At 41.4% G+C, this 27,432-nt stretch overlaps 5 protein-coding genes across 8 annotated transcripts; 3 read left to right on the top strand and 2 right to left on the bottom strand.

The window, feature by feature from the left end:
* The first annotated feature begins 1,252 nt into the window (after nt 1–1,252).
* On the top strand, nt 1,253–6,796 carry cdc5l (CDC5 cell division cycle 5-like (S. pombe)). The gene is made up of 19 exons (XM_003963842.3): nt 1,253–1,465; nt 2,112–2,215; nt 2,409–2,570; nt 2,769–2,896; nt 3,035–3,134; nt 3,267–3,393; nt 3,482–3,573; nt 3,661–3,805; nt 3,910–4,098; nt 4,184–4,332; nt 4,414–4,597; nt 4,692–4,856; nt 4,955–5,035; nt 5,163–5,414; nt 5,504–5,611; nt 5,706–5,795; nt 5,905–6,036; nt 6,186–6,266; nt 6,418–6,796. Exons 1-19 carry the CDS (start codon nt 1,421–1,423, stop codon nt 6,529–6,531), a joined length of 2,448 nt encoding a protein of 815 aa, XP_003963891.1. The 5' UTR covers nt 1,253–1,420; the 3' UTR covers nt 6,532–6,796.
* Nucleotides 6,797–6,809: 13 nt separating this feature from the next.
* On the bottom strand, nt 6,810–11,916 carry supt3h (SPT3 homolog, SAGA and STAGA complex component). Of its 2 annotated transcripts, none has more exons than XM_029834853.1 (12): nt 11,832–11,916; nt 10,769–10,869; nt 9,558–9,642; nt 8,819–8,905; nt 8,648–8,744; nt 8,427–8,557; nt 8,264–8,339; nt 7,854–7,966; nt 7,665–7,769; nt 7,446–7,574; nt 7,219–7,308; nt 6,810–6,952 (listed from the first exon to the last, which is right to left on the bottom strand). In XM_029834853.1, the coding sequence occupies exons 2-12, from the start codon at nt 10,855–10,857 to the stop codon at nt 6,911–6,913; spliced, it is 1,044 nt and encodes a 347-aa protein (XP_029690713.1). In that variant the 5' UTR covers nt 10,858–10,869; nt 11,832–11,916; the 3' UTR covers nt 6,810–6,910. The 2 variants fall into 2 exon arrangements, with proteins under 2 accessions (XP_029690713.1, XP_011601370.1); XM_011603068.2 differs by having other exon boundaries at nt 8,427–8,563.
* On the top strand, nt 10,695–13,629 carry runx2a (RUNX family transcription factor 2a). Of its 2 annotated transcripts, none has more exon segments than NM_001098652.1 (6): nt 10,695–10,743; nt 12,144–12,334; nt 12,471–12,630; nt 12,821–12,925; nt 13,011–13,076; nt 13,163–13,503. In NM_001098652.1, coding segments are annotated over 6 exon segments (912 nt in total).
* An 89-nt stretch (nt 13,630–13,718) lies between these two features.
* LOC101068904 (follistatin-related protein 1-like) lies at nt 13,719–25,082 on the bottom strand. 2 transcript variants are annotated; one of them, XM_011603066.2, is made up of 13 exons: nt 24,944–25,082; nt 18,318–18,364; nt 18,163–18,208; nt 17,937–18,011; nt 16,043–16,132; nt 15,579–15,708; nt 15,311–15,340; nt 15,058–15,188; nt 14,832–14,950; nt 14,590–14,702; nt 14,309–14,419; nt 14,130–14,230; nt 13,719–14,005 (listed from the first exon to the last, which is right to left on the bottom strand). In XM_011603066.2, exons 4-13 carry the CDS (start codon nt 18,009–18,011, stop codon nt 13,982–13,984), a joined length of 924 nt encoding a protein of 307 aa, XP_011601368.2. In that variant the 5' UTR covers nt 18,163–18,208; nt 18,318–18,364; nt 24,944–25,082; the 3' UTR covers nt 13,719–13,981. The 2 variants fall into 2 exon arrangements, with proteins under 2 accessions (XP_011601368.2, XP_011601367.2); XM_011603065.2 differs by having other exon boundaries at nt 18,163–18,236.
* LOC101068681 (gap junction alpha-5 protein-like) lies at nt 24,962–26,897 on the top strand. Its single transcript, XM_029834852.1, has 6 exons — nt 24,962–25,100; nt 25,265–25,429; nt 25,572–25,865; nt 25,950–26,015; nt 26,096–26,244; nt 26,336–26,897. Exons 1-6 carry the CDS (start codon nt 25,032–25,034, stop codon nt 26,823–26,825), a joined length of 1,233 nt encoding a protein of 410 aa, XP_029690712.1. The 5' UTR covers nt 24,962–25,031; the 3' UTR covers nt 26,826–26,897.
* Nucleotides 26,898–27,432: the final 535 nt, after the last annotated feature.

Raw genomic sequence — 27,432 nt, forward strand, 5'->3', positions numbered from 1 at the left:
ATAAGAGTTGACCACCATTTGTGCCAGACAGACCTTTTTATAATCATTCTTAACATTACCGGTAAAACCTTTTTTTTTTATCATATCAATGAAGCAAAGAAATGTTATGAACAGTTAGGAAGTAGTTGGAGGATGAAACAGAAATACCCCATACCCCAATAAAATGTTCATTTCTTATATCTACTCAGCTTAGCCTTGACCTTCAGGTCGAGGGTAGGTCTCTCACTGTTGTTTTTGCTTATGAGTCAAACAGAAGTGGAGAGTACTTGTCCTTCTTAGAGGACCTGGGAGGAGTACTGGAAGGAGTACCAACTGGGGACACCAGTGTCACACAGGCAGGGACAGTATTAGGTAGAGAGACGTGATTAGGAACCTCAGTGGGTTCTTTTTTTTTTGCTTCATTATTGTGCTACTTAATTTGTCCATAACAAACACCATGTGCAAGGAGGGCCAAGGGTACAAGGCTGTCCATCAGTGGACAAGACATGAGGACACCCTCGGCGAGGGGGAAATTATCTGTTTTGTGATTGTTTTATCTGACCATTGGCCATCTTGCAATGTCATTGCAATAATAAACCTTGCATAGCTCGGACAGCAAAACTGTGTACTGTAAAAACCTACAAACACAAGGGAGGTTAAAAACAACAATTGAACATTCATTAGTCTACTTGCACAACTCATGCAGAGTGAAAGGGCATTAATATCTTCATAGTGACTGAGTTATCTCTGTCCTTTGTGTGCATGTTTGTTGTCTTGTTGATGTTAATGTTAGCTGTTGCGCTCATGTGTGAATAACATTTTGTCCTGTATCATTTGTGTTAAATGAACAAGTCAGAAATGGTGTTAAAATAAAAACATCACATATAAAACCACATATTTGTGCATTTAATTCAATATGTTGTTCACACTTTCCTTGAACTAACTTCCTCTAATTATGGTTAGATGGTAGGATTGTTAAACTGCTGACATTGATTTATATAATTAAAAATGTAAATCTGAACTATTTTGCTGCTAATATTTGTGCACACATTGAACATAGGAGGCATACATAGAATTAAACTCCTAACAATGCAAGCAAACTATGAACACTGAGGAAATGAAACAGCGTATCATATATTAGGTGCAGAAATAATGACGTTGAATTAAGATTGATCTTTCTGGGACATAAATTAAATCTGATTTGTTGCTCTGCAAAATTATTTCTTATCACGCGATTTTCAACATATACCCAGAATGCATTTGGGCTGAAGCGCCCAAGCTGAAGTACTTCCGGTTTTTAAGTTTCCGTTGTGGCACACGTTTGTTGCTCTTTCGCATTTGGTTTATTTAGAATTCAAACGGTGAATCCCACATTACTTCACGGTGTGGTCGATACAGGTTTTTACACTTTTATTGGGGACTACATCAACAAACCGCCAAGATGCCGCGAATTATGATCAAAGGAGGTGTCTGGCGCAACACTGAGGTACGTGTTTACTTCGCTAGCAGCTTTAGCATGATGCTAACTGCTGCTCGGAAATCTTAAAGTCCAAGCATGAAGCTTGATGTTCAATTCAAGAAACCCATCGTAGCCAAAATCTTGCATTTGTGGTGCTACCGGGATAATCGAATTTCTATTGATACGTTGGAATGCATGGTCTATAAAGTGCTGGCTAATGGCCAACAACAAGAAACTTACTAGTTATTACTTTGTTGCAGCGATTTGATTGTCATTAGGTCACTTGCAAAGAGCATAGTCTGATACCCTCGCGTCTCCACAATCCTCACAACGTTTCTTTAATTTTACGAGCACAGCAGATGATAGATGTATATTATATGTAGTCGATCTCAATTTTTGGTAATTTAACAAACCGGTGAATGAATCAGTGCCTGTAGTGTCTTTCATGAAAAAAACGATGCTGCGTCAAAATCAAAGATGGGCCTGTAAAAAAAATCATTCTTCTGTTTCAGTACAAATTTTCTGGTCAGTCACATCTTTGCCATTCAGAAAATCAGTACAGTTGCCCCCTTTTTAGAAAATGTTTTTCATTGGGGGGGAATTGCGTAAGAGAGAAAGAAAAAATAATCCATAATAAATGTAATGTGTCTGTCTTATCTTATTATTTACGCAGGATGAGATCCTCAAGGCAGCGGTGATGAAATATGGGAAAAACCAGTGGTCTCGTATTGCTTCCCTGCTACACCGTAAATCTGCTAAACAGTGCAAAGCCAGATGGTAAGTTTTCATCGAACATGTGATGGCAGTAATACCATTTTTTGAAGCACTTAAATGTAAGATTACCTAGTTGTGAGGTTTATAAAAGCAGATTTAATAAATAATGAGGTTGGAAGAATTTTCTACCCTTGTCTAAAAGAGATCTTAAGCTTGTTAACATTAGATGTGTTGTGCCATGTTTGTGTCTGTGCAGGTACGAGTGGTTAGACCCCAGTATTAAGAAGACAGAATGGTCCAGAGAAGAAGAGGAGAAGCTTCTACATTTGGCCAAGCTTATGCCAACTCAGTGGAGAACCATTGCTCCCATCATAGGACGTACTGCTGCCCAGTGCCTGGAACATTATGAATATCTACTGTATGATATGATTTTAACACATCTATATAAACACATATAGATATAGACATATACAGTTGAATCAATCCTAAAATAAAAACACTTTCTTTTAGGATTGATTCAACTGTAATCTGTAATAAACTAGCAATTAATACTTGTGCTTTACATAATATGGACAAATTAAGTCAGCTTGTACTAAATGCAAATGCTTGTATGTAGGGACAAAGCAGCACAAAGAGATGATGAGGAAGAAGTCGGAGATGACCCACGGAAGTTAAAACCAGGAGAGATCGACCCTAATCCTGAAACTAAACCTGCCAGACCTGACCCAGTGGACATGGACGAAGGTTTGTCATCTCACACGGTGATGAGTAATGGCTTTAGCGTCTAGCGAGATCTGCTGCCACGAAATCAAATACAATGTCTGCATAATGAATTTGCTGTGGGGGTCCTAAATTGTTTTTTTTTCCCCTGTCTATCTGTAGATGAGTTGGAGATGCTGTCTGAGGCCAGAGCTCGACTGGCTAATACCCAGGGCAAGAAAGCTAAGAGGAAGGCCAGAGAGAAACAGCTAGAGGAAGCCAGGTGAGTCAGTGCCTCATTTCTTTGTTGCTGGTTCTTCTTAACTAAACTTTTTTTTGACTGAAACACTAATGAAACTAGTTATATTGTCCAAAAAAATTAACATAAATGACCAATGTTCTCGTGGTTGTACAGACGGTTAGCAGCTCTCCAGAAGCGCCGAGAGCTGAGAGCGGCAGGAATTAACATTCACAAGAAGAGAAAGAAGAAGAGAGGAGTAGACTACAATGCTGAAATCCCCTTTGAGAAGAAACCTGCTCTGGTAACCATTATTGAAATGCAGACGCCACACAAAACAGCACAGCAAATATTAATTTGCAGTGCAGTAATTTGTAAACCTCTTATTTCAGGGTTTCTATGACACCACTATGGAGCAGTTTGAACATCTGGAGCCCAACTTCAAGCGACTGAGACAGCAGCACTTGGATGGAGAGCTTCGCAAGTCTGTAGCATACGTCCAGGTTTAGAAAACACACATATCACTTTGGAAAATTAAACAAAATTTATTTTCTTGTGTGCGTATTTGTAGTGAGCAAGAAGAGAGGGAGAGAAAGAGAGATAAACAGAAGATTAAGAAGAAGAAGGAAAGCGATCTTCCTTCTGCCATCCTGCAGACCAGTGGAGTGGCTGAATTCACCAAGAAACGTTCCAAATTGGTTTTACCAGCACCACAAGTAGGCAAAATCCATCTGCAGATGGTGTCCAGTTTATCCCAAACACTTTTGTCTAGTCAGCTTGATAAAATAAGCAACGTATTGCTTTCATTTGCTCTTCATAGATCAGTGATGCTGAGCTAGAGGAAGTTGTCAAGTTAGGCCTTGCCAGTGAGGTCGCCCGTCAAGCTGCTGAAGAGAGCGAGAGCGGTAATTCTGCTTCCTCTGCCCTTCTGTCAGAGTACAGTGTTACCAACACTGTAACAGGCCTACATACCCCACGCACACCTGCCGTTCAGGACAGGATTCTACAGGTAACAACGAAAGAACAGATATATCTGGAGTATACGCCGGGATATTTACATTGTCTTAATAAAATGCACGTGTTTGTGTTATCAGGAAGCCCAGAACCTTATGGCATTGACCAACATCGATACTCCTCTGAAAGGAGGCTTGAATACTCCGTTGCATGAGAGTGATTTCAGTGGAGTGACTCCTCAAAAGCAGCAGATACAAACGCCCAACACTGTTCTCAGCACACCATTCAGGTGCTTATACCCGCCACTCTCTTCGTCCTCCATTTACACCTCAAGTGTTAATATTTATACGTATGCTGTTTTTTTTTTTAGAACCCCTGGACCGGGTCAAGGACAGGAAAGCATGACCCCTCAAGCTGGTGGAGCAATGACCCCACGTGGAGCTGTGACCCCAGGCCTGACCCCAGGCCTGACCCCGGGCCGCACTCCTCTGCGAGACAAACTGAATATTAACGCCGAGGAGCAACTGACTGATCCTGCATATGCTAAACACGCGGTAAGTGAAGCCTCTTCCTGTTTTCTCTTAAAGTCAGCCATCATTTATATTTAGATTTGAAAATACTGAGTAAAATGATTCCCCCCCCCCACAGCAAAAGGAAAGTTTGCAGCAGCTGAGGCAGGGTCTGCTGTCACTCCCAGCCCCCAAGAACGATTTTGAGATTGTTCTTCCTGAAAACGCCGAGAAAGAGCTGGAAGAAATGGAGACCGAAGGCGGATTTACAGAAGACGCATCCGAGGTGGATGCACGCAAACAGGTATTTACACACGGGGTTCATCTGCACGAGAGTATAATTTGTGAGTGTTTTTTATGATCAAAATGACTTTAAGTTTTTACCGTGATGTTTTTGTTCAGGCGCAACTGGACGCAGAAAGAGAGAAGGAGCTGAAGCTGCGGCACACATCTGTTCAGAGAGATCTCCCCAGACCCACTGAGGTAACCCATGCAAGCCATTTTAGTTGTAAAGTTTTGGGATTGTTTCAGCACTCATAATACAAGAGAGGGACAGCAATTGTTTTATAAAGTTCTTGTCATATCAGTTTGTTGCCGTATGTCCCTACAGGTTAACGAGTCTGTCCTGCGGCCCGCATCCATGGAGCCGCTGTCAGACCTCCAGCTAGCAGAAGAGCTGATCAAACAGGAAATGATCACCATGCTGCACCATGACTGTCTGCACCACCCAACAAATAATGCTGCCAGTCAGCTGCAGCGCGGCAAAAACAGGGGCCCCACCTCAACGTCTAACAACGCATCACATATAGCTTATCTGGAAACACACTCCTATAAGCCGCTCAGCCCAGAGGAAATGGAGCAGGTAACAACAAAGCAAGATTTAATTGGTCTGTTTTATAGAAAAAATATATACCGGTGTATATATAAATATTGATATAAAAACACTGACAGGCAAAAGGGATACTCGCAGCAGAAATGGAAGTGGTTAAGGCTGGAATGGGTCATGGTGATCTAAGCATGGAGGCTTACAGCCAGGTGTGGGAGGAATGCTATGGACAGGTAAACATTCCTTTGTGCTCCTTTAAAACTCAGGTTTGGTCACTTAAACTGGTTTTTAAAAGGATTTTTTTTTTTAAATTCAATCTTTCTGCAGGTTCTGTATCTGCCAACTCAGAACAGGTACACCAGAGCTAACCTTGCATCAAAGAAAGACCGCATTGAAAGCTTTGAGAAAAAACTTGAGGTCAGCAAAGCATAATAAGTAACCAATGTAGCTTCATCCCAAGTAGCATTTACATCATAATGTATTGCTGGAGACTCTGGTCTTATCACCAATGTCTTTCTCCATTCAGGTGAACCGGGCTCACATGACAGCAGAGGCCCGGAAAGCAGCAAAACTGGAAAAGAAACTCAAAATCCTGCTGGGTGGCTTTCAGTCCAGAGCTCTCGGGCTGTTAAAGCAGCACAATGAACTATGGGAACAGGTACTAGACTTCTGCCATAAAGTAGAAACTTGATTAGAACAAAATCACTGTAGGTTCTTGAATCAGAATGCACTGCAAACTGATCAGAGTTTAGGGATTTACTCGAGCATTGTTGAATCTTCTAATATTATCCAAATGTGGCTCACCAGGTGGAGCAGGCTGCCACGGAGCTCCAGACCTTTAGTCAGCTGAAGAAGCAAGAAGATATAGCGATTCCCAGGAGACAGGAGGTAAATCTGACACGTGAAAATAGGTGTCGTCTTCATTGCCACTATCATTTATTATTTGTAGATGTGCGGTTTTTAGGTGTGTTTTTTTTTTTTCTCTTCACGTGTAATCTCCAAATGTTTGACTTCATCTGTGTGTTTGTTCTCACATTAGGCCCTACGAGAGGATGTGGAGAGGCAAATGGAGAGGGAGAGAGAACTTCAGCAGCGATACGGAGAGCTGCTGATGGAGAGGGAGGCTCTGATCAACAGTGGGATTAAATATTGAGCAACACCAACCACAGAGTTGTGCACACGCATGCTACAAACACACAGAACACTCACTGTGATCTCATCAGCAGCTTCTGTGAGGAAAAACAAATCTTACTTCAGTCTGTTTGTATTAATGAGCCGTCTGTTCAGCAGTTATGACTGTTCAGGGTTGCACCTGTGTGCTTTTGCTCATGTAACATACCAAGCCGCGTTTTGGGCATGCTCGCCAGTAACATGTGTTTCTGTATTAGTGATGAATAAAGTTTCGTTTCAACGGTGACAAAAACAAGTGCATTCGGTGTTTCTTTGAAAATTTAATTTGAAAGTAAACTAACATTTGGTCAAAAAAAATACAAAGTGTTTCAAATTCCAAAAAAGAGGTGTAACAAATGACTTTAGCAGGCGAGGAAGGCCATCCCACTCTTCGAATAAGCACCCTAGGAGAGAAAGAAGCACATGTTTTAGCAGCACTCAAGTAGGTTGACTAATGTAGCTCAAAATAAAAGATTTCAGTGGCAGATTATTTAAAATGACTTATTTTTTGGTTTGCCAGACTTTACCTTTATTTATTTTGGACAGAAATGAATAGACCCCATTGTCCCTACTCCCAAAACCTTAATTTCAAATCAACCAATTAAATGATGACCTGATGTTATTTCAGCCTGATCTTTGCCCGCATTATGAATATAGTGTATGTACACACTGTGTGTCTGTAGTTGTATCTTCTGATGGCCTCTCGTATGTGACAAGGCTGGATGGCACCGGTGGGAGGCTCGACGGTAGCTGGACAGCTCTGGAGGAAATGGTTTAGAAATTCAGTTATTTCTCTAGATATTGGGTGACTGATGGGCAGACAATGTGGATTTAGCATAGGTAAAAAAAATCACTAAGGAAACAAGTGAAAAGAGAAAACAATGGATCATTTCCCACCTTCTTACGTTTCCTTTGCCGTGTGCGGCTGTCCATGCTGCCGTTACCCTGTAGGAAGGGTTTTGAGGAGTGGGAGGAGCTGGGGGTCGAAGGTGGAGTGGCGTCAGGTGAGTCTGGATCCTTCTTTACCTTGTGGGAAAAAATATTGAGAACAAGTGTTAATTGTTTATCAAAAATGAGGATTATACTGGTGTGTGTGTGTGTGTGTGTACACCTCACCTCAGTGTGAGTGTTGTAGTGAATATAGCTGGCAGAGATCACATGACTGATGGGACTGGTCTTCAGAGTCATTTCCTGCTTCACCAACAGAGACAAGTCCACAATCTGAAGGAGAAAGGTTAATTATGGTTCTGGAGAGAACTGATTTGATTTTACATGAAAAATAACATTGGGACAACTTCTACATACCTGTGCAACGGTCTCATAGGCCAGGTATGACAGGATCTCCATGGCCAGGCTGTTGGGCTTCAGCTCTAAAGTGCTGCAGTCCAGCCAGTCTCGAAACTTTGACGCTTTCTTAGCTGGAAAAACATTAACAGCCGCATTTTCTTTAATAAAAAAAGGCTAAATATCATCTAACATCACTCCTAATGCTATTCCACAGGGACATCTAGATCCTGAGTGATGTGGTTGGCTAAGACAAATTAAGACAAAGTTTTTAGTTCAAATGTATTTATTTTATCCTCACAAATATGACAATCGTAGTTAGACTCAAAAGTGGTTGCACATTTAAAAGATTCATAGAAACAGATTCACATATAAAAGCAATGAGAGGGTACAAAAGAGCATCTGATGTGAGTGTTCGAGGATAAACTCACCAAAGCTGAGCTGCCGACTTTCACAGAACTCGGCATACTGAGCCTGGTCCATATTTCGGGTCTGACGCTCTGAACGCTGAAAGAGAAGAGACGTGCTGATCAACACATCACTGCTAAACATGCTTCATGGACATTGGCGTAGGTGGTCTCAATGACCTCTGACCTCTAGTCGCTCTTGTTTAATGGGGTCACCTTCCTGGCGCTCGGCCAGTGACAGCAAGTCACCCGTTTGATCCATCCAGGTGAGAAAATCCTGAGCCAGTCGCTGCCGCCGTTGACCGGCACCAGTTCCGCCTGCAGCTGGACAGTATTCAATCACGACTCATTATAAATCCTCCGGATATATCATAAAGGGCAACAAAGTATCAGAAGCTGCATAAATACCTGTGTCGGACAGCAGGTCATCATCCTCCAGAGATCTGAAAAGTTTGGATTTATAATCTCTGAACTGGAGATACTTTAATAGCCTCGCAACTTTCATCTGATGGAGACATGCCGGGAAATCAACATTGAAAAAGAGCGAATAATCGTTTCATCATATGTTAATAACCTTACCTTGTCCTTCCTCATCAGGAACAAGATGTCCTCGGCTGAAATGAGCCTTGACCCGCGGAGAGCAGCTCCCTCACAGGCCTGATGCAGCTAACCAATCAACAGAGAGCACAAGCTAAGCTTCCATATATGGATAAAGGAACTGTTGTAAAGCAAAATCTCACAGTTCTGAGTCAAATTAAGGTAATTTTAGCACTTGTATCAGTTATATGCATAAAGCAGTTTTCGATCATTGCATTTCTGTGTATAAATCATGTACATTATCATTCTGCATCCATAATAAATCATAATTACACCTTATTAACTATCAGCATGCCATAATACAACCTTCTCACATTATACACTCCTGATCAAAATTTTGAAACGGTTGAAAATTGCAAGACTTCACATTTTGCACTGTTGGATCTTAAGAAGGTTCTAAGTGGTGCTTCAAAAAAAGAACCCAAAAAACTTCACCGGCCCTGAGTCGGAGGATCCAATTGGCTGTCCGTCAAGACACAGGACGATCAAAACTTCTTCAAAGAACTCGCCTCCTACAACGGCACAAAATTGCCCATTTGGAGTTTACACGAGAGCACCAAATATGGGACACTGAAAGGTGGAAGAACGTTGTATTCTCTGATGAGAAAAAAAGTTTAACCTTCTCGAGATCCAACAATGCAAAATGTGAATTCTTGCAATTTTTCAAACTGGTCTTAAAATTTTGATCAGGATGGGGATCTGTACATCAAGGGATCATTACCATAGTAATGAGCTGTGTGTGCACGATGTCTTCCACCAGAGCTGCTGTCTCGTGTAAAGGCCGGCGGGCATCTCCCAGAGCAAACCTGAGTCAGATACACACACAGTTTTATCTGTTCTCACTAAAGCATCAATAAACAAACTTTAGCACCAATCCCTTTAAGCAGGATATATTATTCATTCTGCCAGAATAGAAGTATTATTCCCATCAGACATATATTTGGTCTATTAGATTTCTATTCTATTAGATTAACACACAATTCCACAATGAATAAAACAATAGCTCTTTCTCGCCTTTCTTTCTGCCTTCCTTCTCTGCACAATCAGATTCCATCTCTCAAACACGGCACACACACCACAATTTGGTCAAACCCAAATTTGCATCCAGAGAGGCCATTTCCATGATGGCTGACTAAGCTGAAGCCACATCCTGAAGGGTTTTCGTTCTCTTGTTTCTTCTCTTTCACTGCATCTCTCCATCCATTCTGTCTGTCACATACAAACACAAGACAGCCTCTCTGTTGTTATCCTCCCTGCTCCCATTGGCTCCTTACAGCTGTCAATTATACAGGTGAGGATGATTTTGGTCTGAGGTTGTGGCCACATTGGCTTCAGGTTCAGAGGTTAGATACCAGCACAACATTGGTTTTAGGTTTTGGGGTTTATTTGGTTTGAGCCTTTCTGACCACCAACATCTCTCTACAGATCTCAAAACAAAAGGTGAGTATCCCCAACACACATACAGTCGTGCACACACATTATGATTGTAGTACAACTGAGAAAACAGCAAGTAAATTAAATTTTCTGCAAAAACATCCAAACTAGACTACATACATTGAATATTTGTGTGGTTCAAATATACTAAATTCTTTAAGGTCACTTTAATTGTTTAAAAATGATTTTGTTTCTGTATTGCAACTGATTTTCAATTAATCAATTGACTGATAAATGATAATTAAAAAACTAAATAAATAAACGCCGCCTTTTTTCTCTAGCCACGTAACACGTCTTCAGTGTTGATGAGCAGACTGTGATCTATATTGAATTACAATTAACGTGCAACTTTATGAACTAATGCAAAGCATAATTGATTGAAACACTTCCTAAGTAGATTATTTTGGGTCTGTCCCAGGTTTCTATGGCTTCAAACAGTCTGTTCAGTAGCACAAGTCCTCTGATCTGCTGGGGTGAGTTATCTTCTGTGTGTCTTACATCATGCTCTGTAATTCTGGAATAAAACTGGTCCTGGATGATGGCCGGTCTTTAGAACTGGAGGCAGTGGAGCCAGCCATGGCGCTCATAAACGCCACCACCTGACAGCGTCAGCAAAACAGAGAGAAAATATTACCATCAAATTACACCAAGACTTCAGTATCCAACCTCATTTTCAAAGCTGGCCTTTATAATCCTTGAAACAATAATGTTGACTTGAGACGATGTTAAGAAGGAAACAAGAATGATTAACGCAAACACGTTATTGTAACTGGTGTATGGCTATTTTATATAATCTACTTATTACCAATACAAATGTCTTTTACTTTTTCAAAAATAATTTGACTGTTTAACTGATTCAGAGACTATATTGTCCAATATTACTGAAACATTTTCCATAAAACTTTACTAAGATGACAACTTCATAACACTAAAGTAGACTCACACTGAGTAGATTATTGGCAAGTTTAAAAGTTAAGATCCGACAACTGTACAAGGTGAAATTTCAGGGTCAAGAAAGGACAGTGTGTTGAGGAATGTTCACTCTGTGATGGTTGGGGTCTTATCCAAACCCAAACTAGTCCGCTACACAGACAGAAGCTTCGGCAACAGCTTAAAATAACAAGATAGCAGAACAGATTTGAAAACACAACAACCATCGTTCATTCACCTCCTCTCCCTCACACTCACTCACTCACACTCACACACTCTGACACACACTCTGACACACACTCTGACACACACTCTGACACACACACACACACACACACACACACACACACACACACACACACACACACACACACACACACACACACACACACACACACACACACACACACACAGGTGGATGCAGAGGAAACAGGTGGTGTGACCGCAGTAACTACCCCTCCGGCAGTAAAATCTGAATAATAATGCAGCGCAGTTCCCTCCTATTCAAACACTGCGGTGAAAACACACAATGCCAAAGTTAAAAGAAGCTGACAGGAAGAAGAGAAGGGATATGGGATCAAAGGGATTGAGTACAAACGAGAATGGTGCAAGAACAACTAAAAAGTCTCACCGAAAACGTCAGGAAAAGGCACTATGGCTCCATATGTTGACGATTTTCTTTTGGACTAAGTTCGACGCGCTTTGATGACGCAATTTGATGCAAAGTACGCGGGTTGACGGTATATGTAGTTTTTGGGTTATTTTTCGCCTTAATCGCCAAAAAAAAAAAAAAATCACAAAAGGTATGGAAAGGAATTGAATGAATTAATTGAATTGAATTATGGAATTGATTCCATAATTCATTAATAGGTTTTAAATAAACAACTTCTATTTACATTAGTGATACTACAAAAAAAAACAACAGCATCTTTTTCTTTCTTAGATCCTGTGGTGAAGCATAGGCCAATGCCATCACCAGGTCATCACCGAATGGAGAACCAGGATGTGGGGACTATCCAGCAACCCAGAATGGGGATACCCAGAGGACTTGTACAGACAGACAGCCCAAACTTCCTCTGCACAAGCTTGCCCCAACATTGGAGGTGTAATAAGACCCTGCCCCGACCATTCACAGTGAGAAATCACACACATTTATCTGTTTGAATTAACCTTAGAGGACTTTCAGTTCGTAAGCTAAATGCCAAACAAGACCACTGAATTGTATTACCAATGTGTTGAACACCAGTGCTGACTTGTCTCCATCTTCAAGGTGTTTGCCCTGGGCAATGATGTTCCCGATGGTGTCGTTGTTACTGTCATGGCCGGCAATGAAGAAAACAGCAGTGCTGAATTACGCAATGCCACAGCAACCATGAAGCAGGGCTTTGCCCACTTCAACGACCTCCGCTTCATAGGTCGCAGTGGGAGAGGTATACAATTAGTTGCTCATTAAAATAATTTTCCTCACGTTGGAACACCATTTACTGAACAATAATCATTGCCTTATAACAATAAAAACCTAGTCATTACATTCATTATTTATCATAGTGATTGTAAATAAAATTCATGGAGACAGGAAGGCAAAACCATAGATTAACAGTATTTCACTGTATTTTTTAGGCAAGAGTTTCACAGTTTCCATCAATGTGTTGATGTCACCACCTCAGATCGCCACTTTACAAAAAGCCATCAAGGTGACCGTGGATGGACAGCGGCAGCCCAGACGTCAGTAGACGGTGTATTAGTCAGAATGATGGCTAGAAAATAAAAACCACACTCACTTTTTTTTACTGCTCTGGTTTTCTTTCAGGACAGAGGCAGAAGGAGGTGAAATCAGGGGCTTTCAGACCAGGCAGCTGCAGCACAGCATCAGCAGGTCTGGAAATATTTCAGTGCAACTCTCTCTACTTTCTAGTTTCACCTTGTGGTGAATAGGCTCATGATGCCGTCTCTTCGCTTCAGATTGCAGATCATTCTCCTCCTCTCTCTGGACCAGCGAGCCTTCATTTTTGGGCCAGGTGACCTCTCTGAGCTCCCCCTTCACTCCAAGTCCCAGAATGCATCACCTGCCTACCTTCTCCTACGCCACCCAGCCCACCACCTACACCTCATACCTGTCATCTCCTCCACCTCCTCCACTCAACCACAGTAGTTCTTTCCAGCCCGGCAGCTTCTACTATGGACAGAATCAACAGTTCTACTCTATGGCCGAGGACCGCAATGTTGTCACAGCATTGACCAATTATATAGAAGGGGCGTGTCTCTCCATGAGGGGTGAAGAGCCTGTCTGGAGGCCTTATTGATGGATGAAAATGTTATTTTGATTTATTATATTATTGGGTTTTGTCCTTGTTTTCCAATAACTCGGTTTTAATGTTTTTCAGAAGCACATTGTTGAAATATATTGCTCATATAATTTTTTCATAAATATGTACATTTATGGTTAAACAATAAACTGAAATTCCACTTGACTTCATGTACATCCCTGAAGGTTTTGACAATAAATCAGCCAATTTAAGTTTAAATAAGAAATTTATTATAAGTAATTTTAGATCTTGACAGTTTTACATGTTAAATATCTTTTTTTATTTTTTTTATTTTTATTTTTACAAATTTCTGTAACAGTGCTAGAAAACTGTGACATTGTAAACTCCTAACCCATAGAAACCTTTATGCAATAGAACAATATAACACTTTAAATCCACAAAGTATAACTGCAATGACATTTTCTTGATATCCAAAAGAATTTTTCTACTTGACAGCGGCCCCAAAGTTCTGGCATTAGGTCTCCAAGGCAAAGTTCTCCTGTTAAATAATGTAGAAAAAATTAAATAATAGGTCAATTTATCAAACAGTTTAAGGAAACACAGAGGATAGGTTCCTCTTGCAATTGAAGGGGAATGATAAATGAAAGATAATGCTATTGTACCTGTAAAGCTTTAAGTTCAGCCACTCTCCTACTCCACTCTTCCTCTGTCATCTCTTTTTCCTCTCCTCCTTCCCCAGCCAACTCCTGACTGTGATGCTCTCCTGGGAGGCAGAAGAAAAAAAAGGTGAAACCCATTCCTTTAGCATTTCTGCACCATAAACGTACGGGTACAAACCCACCACTGCAGGCCAGAGCAGTGCAAACCCAGTTCCCACAGGCGCACACACACTTGTTACACTCCATCTGAGTTTCAGCCCCATCTTCAAACACTTCATCTTCCAGAGCACATTCTTTATGCACCAATGGAACAAAACGTGCAGATAAATGTGTCGGAAAAAGCAACTGTATGGCTATTTTTATATGCTTGACAGGTTGTAGATACAAATGCATGTTCTCACAGCAATTAAATACTAAATGTAAAATTAAATATTGTGGGAGTTAATAGTGAAGGTGTCTTTACTTCTTTCATAGGGGTGGTAGGTGGGAGTCAGACAGTTGACAAATTCCTGCAAACTCAGCTTCCAGTCTGCATTTTCATCAGAAAGCTCAATCAGAGCATCAACGCACAGAGATCTGAGGGACAGAAGGAGCAATCGAAACCAGCACTTCAACCAAAACATCAGAACACGGATGTCAGTGATGTATTCAGAATATGGGTCTACTTATTTGCCACAAAATGTGATGCCTTGACTGCACACGCACCTCAGTAGTGCGTTAGTCTCCAGATTTTTTGAGTAAGTGAGGTGAAGCGCAGTCTCGTTATGCTTCAGAAAGCTCAGAAATTCTTTGGAATCAAGCTCTGAATCCCCATTGTCATATGTCTGTAACACACAAACACATCACAGCCTTTTAGAGTCAGTTACAATGACAGAAATAAGTTAAACTCTGCAAATGGACCGAGGCTTTCAGAAAACTGTGAAGGTTTGACCTTGAAGTACATGTGCAGAAGCTCATTGGCTGACGAGACATTCGAGGCCGGGCTGTCAGATTTTACCTCCTCTTGAATCCACTGGATCACTCTCTGTCTTAACCAATCGCGATCAGACAGGAAGCACACAACTCCACAAGCACACCAGAATACAAGTTAAGTAAAATAACAGTGCAAGGCTGTGCAGTTAATGACTGTGAACTAGAAGCAAAGAAAATGATTTAAAGTTTGGGGACAAGATTAAGAGTCTTACTGGGGCTCACGTCTCTCTTTGTGGGGTTCTCTGGAGACAGGGACAAAGGACACATTTACACATGATCACAGGGAGCACTTTAAGTAATCCGTATGGATTCATCTGTAAAAATGTCATTATAAACAGTCAATAGACTTTTTATCCATCCATCATCCATCCATCCATCCATCCATCCATCCATCCATCCATCCATCCATCCATCCATCCATCCATCCATCCATCCATCCATCCATCCATCCATCCATCCATCCATCCATCCAGTATTTACCCTGACAGTGTCCCTGGTGGACTGTGTGTATCTTGGTCTGTGTGAGACAGGCTTCTCTGTGCAGCTCACAGTGGTTCCTGTAGGATTTGCCATTACTGCCACACACCCAGTTCTCTCTCTCACCACATCGCTGCAGGGGAAATGCACAAGAGAAGGGCTACATTTCCTCTAATAAAGATGATTTATTCAACTTAAGTGCAAATTAAATGAAGATTTTTTTTAAATCTTTTGTATATCTAATAGTTTAATTTTCTTTTCTGTGAATATATTTATTCCTCCGTTTTGATATTTTGTGTGAAATCATTCATTCATGTTTTGTTTTTTTATTGTCTGTGTTATATTTAAATATATTGGTTAGCACACTGTGCTTTTAGCTTTTGTGTTTGTGCCTCTGATGTAGGGTATTGAAATTGAAGTGGTTTATTGATATTGTTGTGTTTATGAGTAACCACTGGTAACCCAACCTGTAAGCAGCGACAGACCGATTCTCCTCGGTTGTTTGGGACGCACTCTCGACCGGCTCCACACTCTGTTCTGGCACAGACGGACTCTTCCTGAGAGTGAGAGAATGCACAATGCATTTGAATGAATGAACAACAATGCAAGGAAATGACAAGTGTGTGCACTTCACAATCCAGATGGTGACCTTTGACCTCCCACTGGGAGAGCCACGCTCTGTTTTGAATATCAAAAGCCTGCACGCCTGCGGGCGGACCACAGGCCTGACTTATATGCATATATGTATAAACACATGTACTGGTACTAACTTTAATTTAACTAATTTAAATTGTAAAATTATCTAATATAATATGCAAGTAAAATCAATGGTATTTATGCCAATAAATTAAAAGTGAACAAGACAGGAAGACTATTTACCTAAGAGTCTGAATGTATATGTGGTGATAGCCTACATGTAATGATACTTGGCATTACATTGCAGTTTGAAACAGTATAAGTAGATTTGTTTAAAAGTACTAAAGTTAAAATTCACAAATGTATTTGTATAGGTTGAACTTAGTGAAAATGGAGTTTACGTAAGCGAAAAACTGAAATAACCAAACACTGGAAATAAACGGTGCACCACTTTTAGCAGGCATTCCTCTTAATTTGCAGGTCAGAAAGCCCAACGCATACATGCTTACACACTCACACACACACACACACACACACACTCACACACACACACACACATACACACACTCACACACACACACGTTTGCACTTGATCAGATGCATTTTCAACATCCTGTTAGCATTTTTAAATCATCCTCTTTGTTCAGTGCCATAAAGCTTTGTATATTACAGTTAAGAGTCTTACACCTATAAACACACATATACAAATACGCTCTCTCACACACACACACACATACAGAGGGACAACAGTCAGCTGGTTACTAACAGCAGGTTTGCAGTGGAGCAGATGTCAGCTGGAGATGAGACAACAGATGTTCCTATTGTGTGTGTGTGTGTGTGTGCGTGTGTGCGTGTGTGTGTGTGTGTTGCTGCAGACAAATGATACACAGGGCCTGCTGACTGTGTATAGGTATGACATCAATCTCCAATCCTTTGATTTTCTTCTTTTTTTCACAAATTTCATTCATCATGTTTACCATATGCATAGAAAAACATAGATTCATATTTGAAGCTGCTCCGCATAAAAGATGTGAAAAATACACAGATAGGGATGTACCAGATTATTCCTCTTTCGTGCTGTCAAAAGCTAGAGGTCAACAGCAGTCTTCTTCTGCTGTGATGGCCCATGATGGATTTAAGTGGAAAATTACATGAAAATTCCATCACTGGACATGTTTAAGACCTGAGTCAGAATACCTGCTGGCACTTGTTTCCAAGTATTCTACCTACATGTTTCTGTAGGTCACCATCAGAAGGCTCTCATTTCAGTGTTGCTGGAAAGGTATTATTGCTGCTAAAAGGCTGTACTTCTTTTAGTTCAGTTTAGCACCAAACAAGACTTTTACAACTGTTCAAAAGGTGAGATTTAAAAACAGTTTTAAAACATAAATGCAACAGTGTTGATGCTGATTGCTGAAAAATAGAAAGATGCATTTTTTTCCCTTTTTTGGTTAGTTTAAATGACATACACAAGTTCATTTGTATATAGTAATAATACCTATAATAATACAACATTCATGTATGAAAAATATTACATGCACAATATTGTTGTACAATACTTTTATCTAATTCCCAAGTTTATAATTGGTACACACGTTCTTGCAGTGATGATGCAAATGACCCAACCTTTGCATCATTAATCTTATCTTTCTTAAAGTAATGAAAATAGAGCCATAATCATTTAAAAATAAATCCCTCCTGAGAACGTGTTACACTAGAGTTTACCTTCATCAGAGGAGAGGAGGATGCAGGAGAAGAGCAGAGGAGCAGAGTGAGCAGGAGCGTGCAGGACGTCAGCATCTGCACAGGAAAGGAGACAAAATCCATCAATATGCTGTAAACTGGAGTCAAAGTAACTTATTCACCCTCAAGAAACTGTTTTACACTTTCAAATCAGCTATGAATGCAAAACTCTTCATGCTGCACTACTTTCTATCAATAAGAACATTACCGTGCCATGCAGCAGGAACACAGTGCTGCTCTGTAGTCCAGCAAATCTTTGAAGCAATCAGAGAATCCGATGAGCTGAGGTCAGGCAGGAAATTCATCCAATGTCAAAATCATCAGTGTGGATGCGTTTAGCTCAGGAGATTCAATGAGACCAACCATGAGAGAGGATGTCTGCTTTCTTCTGGAGTCAGACAAGATGTGAACTACAAAGAAAAGGAGATGAGAAGGGGGGGGAGGAAGGGGGATGAAGGGGGGATGGAGGCAGAGAAATGAGAGCAGCTGTCCTTAGTTGGAGCCACACGCCCAGCTGACATGTCCAGGCAGTGATACCGTGATGAGGGGGGAGAAGACGTTTCGTCGGTGTCTGATAAACGCGCCGTGCAGAACCTGTTGACATTTTCTGACATATGTTTGAACTTTGAGGCTTGAATGAGCCCAAAACAAAGTCACTCTTGTTTTTCAGAAGCTTGACTGGGTAATTATAGAGAGAAACGAAACATTATCCTGGTGTAGGATGAATTATTGAAATTAAAATATTAAAAATTTACTATACATATTTGAGGAAATGATGAATGAAAATAGAACAGTACACAAATAGATATGGGGTTTATTTGCACTGTTACAGTTTTCTGCTATGTTGGGCTTTTACGTTCAATTTTAGCAGATTAAGTTGATCATGGTGTTTTTAGACATCAAAAGTGAACTTTCAAACTTTTCAATGACGTTTCAGTCGGTTGCTGTTACACTGTGGCCACCAGGGGGCAGACATTATTAACGCAGCAAGTTAACCCAAAGGTTAATATTAATATAAATTAGGTGAATATACATGAAAAGAATATACATTCACAATTTTTAGATTTATATGTCTATGATTAACACAGATGAGCTAAAATGATGTCATCATCATAATATCACTACATTCTGTCCAGAATCAAAATGGTTATGACAGAATGGTTTTGGAATCATACAGTATGAAAACTAATTCGTCTCCTCTACCTCCAAGTGTTGTTCTCTCCCTCTGTCTCTGTCTCTGTCTCTGTCTCTTTTCCACTCTCTCCCTTTGTCTTCCTCACAGCAGTTAACTGTGTGTCAGAGGACGTGCGAAGGTTGAGATAAACCGACCTTCATGGTGTGTGCTGCAACGCCAGTGTATTATAAGTCTGGCATCAGACTGTGCAGAGTTCACGTCTCTCTGTGTGTGTTTGTGAGTGTGTGTCTGTGTGTGTGTGTGTCTGTGTGAGTGTACGTGCATGTGCACTTGTGCTTTTGTGCATCTCCAGTGGTGACTTCTTTTAAGGAATGGCATGTTGTTCCTCATTGGAGCCCTGTGCTTATTGATACGAAGGTGTCATGCACACAGGCACGCGCGCACACACACACACACACACACGCACACTCACTAACACATAGGTGTGAGAGCAGCAGCCAGGATGATAGGAGCAAGTGAATGAGTCTCTGTTCACATGTTGAGGAGACAATGAGAAGAGTCAATGTGAATATTTCTTTAATCATGGAACACATGACTTTCATCTGACGATAAACCTCAGTGAACACCTAGGTTTTAAATCACAGGCTCCGCCACACACTTCTGTGAAGGTTTTAGCCCTTTAATCAGACAGATCGTCTTCTTTTTCCTAAACTTCACATCACGTGGTTCGAAAGTCCCCCAAACAGCACGAATATACGTGTGAGCTGAAGTCCTAAACCCTCCATTTTGCCCGCGGTGCGGTTTATTCTATGTCTAATGTTGACAACAGAAGGATCTGCTGCTAATATCTTGGTCCCAGATACCACAGCACACACTTTGTTGGGGTCTATTGGGGTCTATGTTTTGAAGGGCCAGGACTGTTTTGACTCTCATTATGAGTGATCCTGGCTGCTCCAGGAATAAAACATTATTATATATTTGCACATTTGTGTTGTTTTATTTATGTGTTTTATGTAGCTTGAAGAAAATGCAAAATAGAGCAAAATAAAAGTCCATAAAAGTCTATTCTAGTTTCACTGTAACGCACGGCAGATACGGTATCTTTTAGTGGAACTTTTCAGCGTTTCCTTCACACAGATTAGAGGAAACAGCGCGATCTGCAAAGGATTACGATGCTGATTCCATTTCTCTGTGTTGGGAGGGTGCTGGTTTGGTGATTTAAATTAGATTCTGATCTATCAGTGAGGCAGGACCGCTGCTGGTGCGGGACCATAATGATGAGCAAAACCAATTTCGTATGTTTGCAACAGAAAATGTGTAAATCAATCCGTTTTTAGATGTAACAACAGTAGAAATCATCTGTAAGCACTAGAGGTCAACACTGTAGACATAAATCTTTTGAAATAAATTTAAAACCAGACTACAGAGGACAATATTGATGCCAGCCCCCTGCAGAAAAGTTCTCAAGGTTGACAGGTGGCTTCAAAAAAGCGTTGTTGTGATGCTTTACACAAATCAGAATCTGTTTTGAACAAGATGAAACCCTCACTTAGGAAGATACAACCTTGTTGCTCAATGGCGGGGAGAAGAAGATATGCTGGTTCTTCAAAGGCGAGTTGTAATGAAGGGGTCATGAGTTGCAAGTCGTGAAACCGACATTCCCATCACCTCGGGGCCTCATGCATTTCTTTCTTTTTTCTTATTTGGATTAAAAGTTATAAGGACTGACTGAAGGCAAACAGATGAGTTCTTTAGCCGCAACAGCTTTTGCACCGTTATTGTGATGGAAATGCTGCATCTAGAGGAATCTTCTCCCTGTTACTATAGAAGCTCTGGTGCTCTTTTATTGAACAATAGCAGCTTTTCTACATTCAAGAGGAAGTTGTTTTGATTTCATACATGCAGTTTGGGTTTTAACCACCTCATCCAGAAGATGATCAACTCTTTCTTTATCAATCACATCTGACCACAGAGAACGAAGGAGTGCAACAGGAAACTGATCAGCGGCAGCTATTGGTTATCTCCTGGGCCTCGGCGTGTTTCTTTTTTGTAAGTGTCACATGGGATAGCTGCTATCTGGGATGAATCGAGGGGAATTTTGATCATTTGTACGACACATACACAGAGAGGTGCCTGGAGGGAAACATTTGACACTATCACAAGTTGTCCGGGACATCGTCCCAGTCTCTATCAATTGCCCCATTTCTAAATAACAAAGCTCCTGGCCAAAAAAAAAGTTCATTTTCTTTATTTCACTTCAAGCTCTGATTCTGGGACACGCTGCATGTTTTGAGGGAATTTGTCAAATATCTCAGTTAGAGCAACTCAACAGAATAGTCATTCCTATTTCAATGTTCCCGGCCTAAGGAAGAGGGGAGCTAAAACAGTCCACATCCCTACACTTAGAGAGATCACTGGAAGCTGTGGATGCTGTTAAAGATTGTTGGGGGTCAATTAAATGGTCAAAGATGAAAATTCTTGCATAATCCATAAACTGGGAAGGGACAACAAATAGAAATGTCCCTCTTTCTCCCAGTAATCAGACTTTCAGGGCTATAATCAAGCACTTAATTTGCACATAAACCCACAACAAACTCCAAATCTAAGCATGAGTACATAATCCAGAACGTTGCAGAAAATTGACATTAACTGTCTGAGTAACTGCAAAATACAGATTTATCAAAGGGCCGAAAGGTAACAAATATTCATTTTTACTTCTTCTTACTTTAAAAAATCAAGTCGAATCAGGTTTGCGGAGCCAAGTCAAAAGCCCTTGTTCCAAATTCATGGAGCTAATTCTTCCATTTCCTTAATCTTGAGCCCAGAGTGATGGGAACAGAAACAATTGCTGACTGATCGTTTGGCAACACTCAATCTGAAACTGAGTGTTCTAGTAACACTGAATGTATGTCTGAAGGCATAAAAAGAATGGCACTTAGATTAGGACCTGCATCCATTGTGTCCTAATACAATATCTAACTTCCTTTAGATGCCAGACACCACAAACATGCACATTCACGTACACAAGAGCTGAATAACAGGCAGCAAGGCCCACTTCCTCTGTAGATGTAGACGATGGAGTTATGGGGGAGGGAGACAGCAAGGGACCGAGCGAGAGAGAAAGGGAGAGGGGGGGTAGGGGGGCTGGTACCAACTTCATTGTGGTGCATATCAGCACAGACACAAACTTTTCTGCTGCTCATGCCTCCACACCAGCCGAACGGTTTCACCTCCGCGCTCATATTTAGCATCTCAAGCCGGACAACGACGCACGGAACGCCAGCTTCCTGCCCTCATCTGACCTCTCCTCTGACACCAGACCGCCGTAGATCAGTGCGAAGAGGTGTTGGGACACGCCTCAGCCATCAGTCACCACAGACAAGAGAGGAAAGTGGCCACTTAATCCAGCTGTGACAAGACTTCCTGGGCTGCAGTTTTCCTGCCTCTAAAATCAGGTAATGTGTTGATATAGATGCTTCTTGAACCCAGGTAAGTTTAACAAAATTGAAATGAACACCTCCAACAACAGAATTTTATGCAAATTTAAAAGCATTTTTGTAACAACCGATATATACAATAACAACTGTTAGTAGTTGTGTTGTAATTAGCCAAAGAATGCAGTTCAAATGAGTTTTGACTATAATTTAATGAGCGTATCAGAGCACAGTAAGAGAAACACTCACTTTTATACCTATGCAATTACAAAGCAGTATTCAGTCAAATGAATTATTTTCCCCTCGCTCAAATCTTGGATAACACTCTTGTGATGGAGGCCTTTCCGTCCGAGGCCTGTGCTGAACGCTCAGCCTCGCTCACATTTGTCTGATCATCGACCATCAATGACTGAGTAACCGTCATTATTTTCCATATTAAAGGATCAAATCTGTAGAGCCCCCCCCCCCCTTGAATGTACGGCACACTTAAAACCAGAGAAGAAGCCGCAACCTTAACTGAATAATGCAGGAGCTCTTTAGAACTATCAAAATCAGTTAAAATATGATTGTTGTTACCTTTTTATCTATATTATTAAATGCTGAATTTTAGGGTCATAAGTGTTATGCTTTTCAGTCCCTGAGTCATGTGACCAAGGTATGGTTGTCACTTTAATGTTGTATTTAATGGTTACAAACCAGATTTTGACATTCTGCCTGAACCTTTTTGGATGAACTGTATTAAATCAAGTTTCATAAGCACAGTTGTTACACAAAAGCGTGAATGATTAAAGTCTGCAGGCTGACATCTGGTGTCAGCTTTGATAATATCGGCCTCCTCTGATATTCTCTTAAAAACATTCTTCTCCTCCAACACTGTGACAAAAGTTGATTTTTTAATTAAATCTAATTAATTTTTGGACCTCTCGTGCCTCCCTTTGGCTGCCAGGATTGTGGTTGGGTTTTCCTAAAATATTTAATGCGTTTTTATGCTATACATACACTATTTTTCCTCCTGCTTTTTAATTCTTACAGAGCATTTCTGAGTTTATTCTTTGTTTCTGTCCTCTTTTAGCCTGTTCTACTTTAAAATTCATGAATGATATTTCTGTTTGTTTCCTCTGTATTCTGGTTTTATTGTGATATCAATTTTTTTTAAAGGCCAATATTTAACATGTATGTTTCTGAATTATTGCAGCCTTTCATCCACGTTTTAGCTTATTAGCAGATTTAGCTGAGTGAGACTGAGGATTAATTGTCATTATCAGACTGAAAACATTCTCAGACCTTTGTGTGTGTGTGTGTGTGTGTGTGTGCGTGCATGTGCGTGTGTGTGTGTGTGTGTGTGTGTGTGTGTGTAGAGGCAGGATGAAAAACAATACTTGAGTGCTGATAAGCAGCAAAAAGAACACGTCTCTAAAGGTCAGGCGAAAGTCTATACAGGGAAGTAATATTGTTATTAATGACTCTGGGAGCACTTTTGAACGATGCACACACACCCAAATACACACAAACAGGAAGGGACGGGTCTTTAAAGCACACTGAGATACAATTTGTAAAATTCCTAGTTCTACTTTATTTTGACGGCATCGTGAAGGGAATCCTTCAAAACAGACACTGGTGGGTGCCGAATGGACCAACGAGGGAAAATGATCCCAAAAAATCACACAACCTTATCGACAGCAATCTCTAAACATGTGCTAAAGCAGCACCCGCCTCTGGAGATGTTCTGTCCTCTTTTGTTAAAGAAGGTGGCGTTTGATCGCTCACTTTCGGCGCAGCCTCAGCCTTCACCCGGAGCGACAACAAACATAAGACGCATTAATAAAGCCTGCATTTCCTTCCCAAACTACACTCGTTTGTCTATCGGTGAGACACAACTCAGCCTAAAAAAGAAATCAAACAAATTCCAGACATCATTAGTCAGTTGATCAAGAAACTGCATCCTCTCTGACGACAAATAGCTGCTCAGGAATTAAGAATTGCAGTTTCTTTCCTGTGTTTTTAATGGCCTTTAGAGGAATAAACTAGGAATATGTACTGTATACACTCAAGACTTTACCAACTGTGTGTTTACAGTTGACTTTTCCTTCCCCTGAGACAGACTGATGGGAGTGTGAGAACCAAGAGTGCAGCTAATATAAGACGAGGGCACAGTCATTTTTATAGACAGGCTCAAGAGTGGGGAGGAGTGGGTCCAGGGAGGTCAAGCAGACAAGCAAACATTGTAACTACAGTCACAGAACGTCAGCCAGACATGTTATAGTCACAAGAAATTACATCAAAATAAGTAAAAGTCACAACTGATGCTCAGCTTAACCTGGTTAAAATCTGTGGTTACAGCTATTTCCCATTATACATTCGTCATCCTTTCTTGTACTAATTTGTTTTATAAGCCTTAATACAAACAATATATACGATACCTGTGTGCTCTTCTGCAGGTGCGTTCGATACCTGCGCAAGTCACAGACGACCAGGTGAGCTGAAAAAAGAAGACTAGTCCAAACAGTCATGGCAGACTGGAGCTTACTGGGGAACTTCCTGGAGGAGGTGCAGGAGCATTCCACCTCTGTTGGAAAGGTGTGGCATAAGAACAAAAACATACAGTACATCTATGCAGAAATCATCAAAAAAGGCAAATAGACACCAAAACACTAAAATCTGGCGATGATATTGTTCACAGGTCATCTTCAGCAGCATTTCGGGAACATCTCCTTTCTAACTTGTTCATTTTTGCTCCACAGGTGTGGTTGACCATCCTCTTTATCTTCCGGATCCTTGTGCTGGGGACCGCCGCCGAGTCCTCATGGGGAGACGAGCAAGAAGATTTCAACTGTGACACAGAACAGCCAGGCTGCGAGAACGTTTGTTATGACCGAGCCTTCCCAATAGCACATATACGATACTGGGTAAATAAAGAAATGCACGCCACCATCTAAGCAAAACCAATAAAGCCACTGGAGTTTGAGTCAGAGTTGCAGCAGCCTGGAAGCTAACGGACGCTAAGCAAGCGCATCAGGCTTGATGAAACCTTTCATCCTTCTGTTTCAGGTGCTGCAGATTGTGTTTGTGTCCACGCCCAGCCTGATCTACATGGGTCACGCCATGCACAGGGTCCGCAGGGAGGAGAAGAGGAGGAGCCGGGAGGAGGGAGGCGGGGAGGGGAGAGGGGGAGAGGAGGACCCGGGCGGCGGCGGACGAGGAAATGACAGTGGGGAAGAAGATGAGAAAGGTGGGAGAGAAGTGGAGAAGCACGGAGAGAAAGAGGGTGGAGGTCGCTTGCGTTTGAGGGGAGCGCTACTACAGACCTATGTGCTGAGTATACTGATACGAAGCGTCATGGAGGTATGTCCAGCAGTGAAAGAGCAGCTGTGTTGCAGCCCAAAGGTGTGACTTCTGCCTGATAAAATGATTGCTGCCCCTCCACAGGTGGTGTTTCTCACTCTCCAGTATTTAATGTACGGGATCTTCCTTAATCCTCTGTATGTCTGCAAGGTAAAAACAGAAAGTTCTTCATTGTCAAGTGTAAAACACAGCTCGGTTTTTACACTCTCGCCCACTTCTCTGTGTTGTAGGCCTGGCCGTGCCCTCATCCTGTGAACTGTTATGTCTCCAGGCCAACAGAGAAAAATGTCTTTATTGTGTTCATGCTGGCCGTTTCCGGTGTTTCTCTGGTCCTCAGCGTGCTGGAGCTGCAACACCTGGCGTGGAGGCACTGCTGTAGGTAGGACCGCTAAATGAGCTTTGAGCTTCAAGGATGCAAACCTCATTTGTGCCGGTTGTGTCAGATAATGTTTGCTAAACATCCTCTGCAGGCACTTGTTTAGCAGAAAGACGGCGGCGGCTAACAAGACCTCGCTAGGCCGACAGGTCTCTCTGTCCCCTCCACCACAGTCCACCCCACCTCCAGAATTCAGCCAGTGCATGATGGGCTCCACACACTTCCTTCCTCTTGCGTTCCCCAACCACCACCTGGCACACCAACAGAACTCAGAGAACATGGCCACCGAGAAGCACAAAATAGCCGCCGCCGTAGAGGAGGCCACCCTCCTGCAGATGGGCTGCTACTCACACGGATGGCAGAAGACCAACCCCAGTCAGATCCAGGACGACCCCTACCTGAGGAACGACAACAGTCGCTACGGTCCCGGCAGCAGGGAGATCAGCTGTTCACAGATCCAAAATGGAGGCTCCGACAGGCTCTTGCTTTGCCCCAGCGGCGCTCACAATCAGAAAGACAAGCGGAGATTCAGCAGAACCAGCGGCACCAGCAGCCGAACAAGAGCGGACGACCTGTCCGTTTAACTGCGTGGACACGCATTCAACCTTTAGACTGCCACTAAAATAAGCTGAGCTGGAATTTCTGTATTGATTTTTTTTAAAAAAAGAAAAAAAAAGCATTTGACTTTGAGCCATTTTAGATCAAATATGCCTAATTTGCAAGATTCAAGCAGGAGTTTACCTTTAAATGTTAAAGAAGAAGAAATAAAGCAAGAGATCTATTTTAGGATAGGCGAATTTCACACGCTAATCTAATAATGGCATCTTTTAAGGGTAGCCTAGACATTTGGTTGACAGTTGAAAGTCACTTTTGCCTCTCTCGGTTATAGATTTTCCCCACAACTTTCACCACAGAACCTTTAACTCTCCTGTCTTTACAGGCTGTTGCTGTTCTTCTCATTCTCACCACAGAATAGGTCTCTTTGTTGCACTTTTGCTGTATAAACCAAACAGTTAGGCAGGTTTTAAATTGTTTGATTCTGCAGGAGTCAAACTGTGTAAATAAATATAAAACATAAATATCCACCACATTTTACATGAATATCTTTTCACTCGTTTTCTGCTCAACAGCTATTTTTAAATTTCTCACATGTGCCTCCTGTTTTTAAAGCATCCCAGCGATATTTATCAC

Source organism: Takifugu rubripes, chromosome 4 (assembly GCF_901000725.2).
Source record: "Takifugu rubripes chromosome 4, fTakRub1.2, whole genome shotgun sequence".
Classification (NCBI taxonomy): Eukaryota; Metazoa; Chordata; class Actinopteri; order Tetraodontiformes; family Tetraodontidae; genus Takifugu; species Takifugu rubripes.

What these genes read in the sequence shown, in the direction of transcription:
- LOC101068681 (XM_029834852.1), top strand. Translation starts at nt 25,032, where the DNA reads ATGGCAGACTGGAGCTTACTGGGGAACTTCCTGGAGGAGGTGCAGGAG. An exon ending in ATCCTCTGTATGTCTGCAAG is followed by an intron (nt 26,016 to 26,095) that starts GTAAAAACAGAA and finishes TCTGTGTTGTAG; the next exon opens with GCCTGGCCGTGCCCTCATCC. An exon ending in GCGTGGAGGCACTGCTGTAG is followed by an intron (nt 26,245 to 26,335) that starts GTAGGACCGCTA and finishes CATCCTCTGCAG; the next exon opens with GCACTTGTTTAGCAGAAAGA.
- runx2a (XM_029834582.1), top strand. Translation starts at nt 11,906, where the DNA reads ATGACGCAATTTGATGCAAAGTACGCGG. An exon ending in CCCTGCCCCGACCATTCACA is followed by an intron (nt 12,335 to 12,470) that starts GTGAGAAATCAC and finishes TCCATCTTCAAG; the next exon opens with GTGTTTGCCCTGGGCAATGA. An exon ending in CATAGGTCGCAGTGGGAGAG is followed by an intron (nt 12,631 to 12,820) that starts GTATACAATTAG and finishes TGTATTTTTTAG; the next exon opens with GCAAGAGTTTCACAGTTTCC.
- supt3h (XM_011603068.2), bottom strand. Translation starts at nt 10,857, where the DNA reads ATGAGCGCCATGGCTGGCTCCACTGCCTCCAGTTCTAAAGACCGGCCA. An exon ending in AAGTCGGCAGCTCAGCTTTG is followed by an intron (nt 7,967 to 8,263) that starts GTGAGTTTATCC and finishes ATGTTTTTCCAG; the next exon opens with CTAAGAAAGCGTCAAAGTTT. An exon ending in ACTACAACACTCACACTGAG is followed by an intron (nt 7,575 to 7,664) that starts GTGAGGTGTACA and finishes TTTTCCCACAAG; the next exon opens with GTAAAGAAGGATCCAGACTC.
- cdc5l (XM_003963842.3), top strand. Translation starts at nt 1,421, where the DNA reads ATGCCGCGAATTATGATCAAAGGAGGTGTCTGGCGCAACACTGAG. An exon ending in TTGGATGGAGAGCTTCGCAA is followed by an intron (nt 3,574 to 3,660) that starts GTCTGTAGCATA and finishes GCGTATTTGTAG; the next exon opens with TGAGCAAGAAGAGAGGGAGA. An exon ending in GTTCTCAGCACACCATTCAG is followed by an intron (nt 4,333 to 4,413) that starts GTGCTTATACCC and finishes TTTTTTTTTTAG; the next exon opens with AACCCCTGGACCGGGTCAAG.
- LOC101068904 (XM_011603066.2), bottom strand. Translation starts at nt 18,011, where the DNA reads ATGCTGACGTCCTGCACGCTCCTGCTCACTCTGCTCCTCTGCTCTTCT. An exon ending in CGGTCTGTCGCTGCTTACAG is followed by an intron (nt 15,709 to 16,042) that starts GTTGGGTTACCA and finishes TTTCCCCTGCAG; the next exon opens with CGATGTGGTGAGAGAGAGAA. An exon ending in CTGAACTTAAAGCTTTACAG is followed by an intron (nt 14,006 to 14,129) that starts GTACAATAGCAT and finishes ATTATTTAACAG; the next exon opens with GAGAACTTTGCCTTGGAGAC.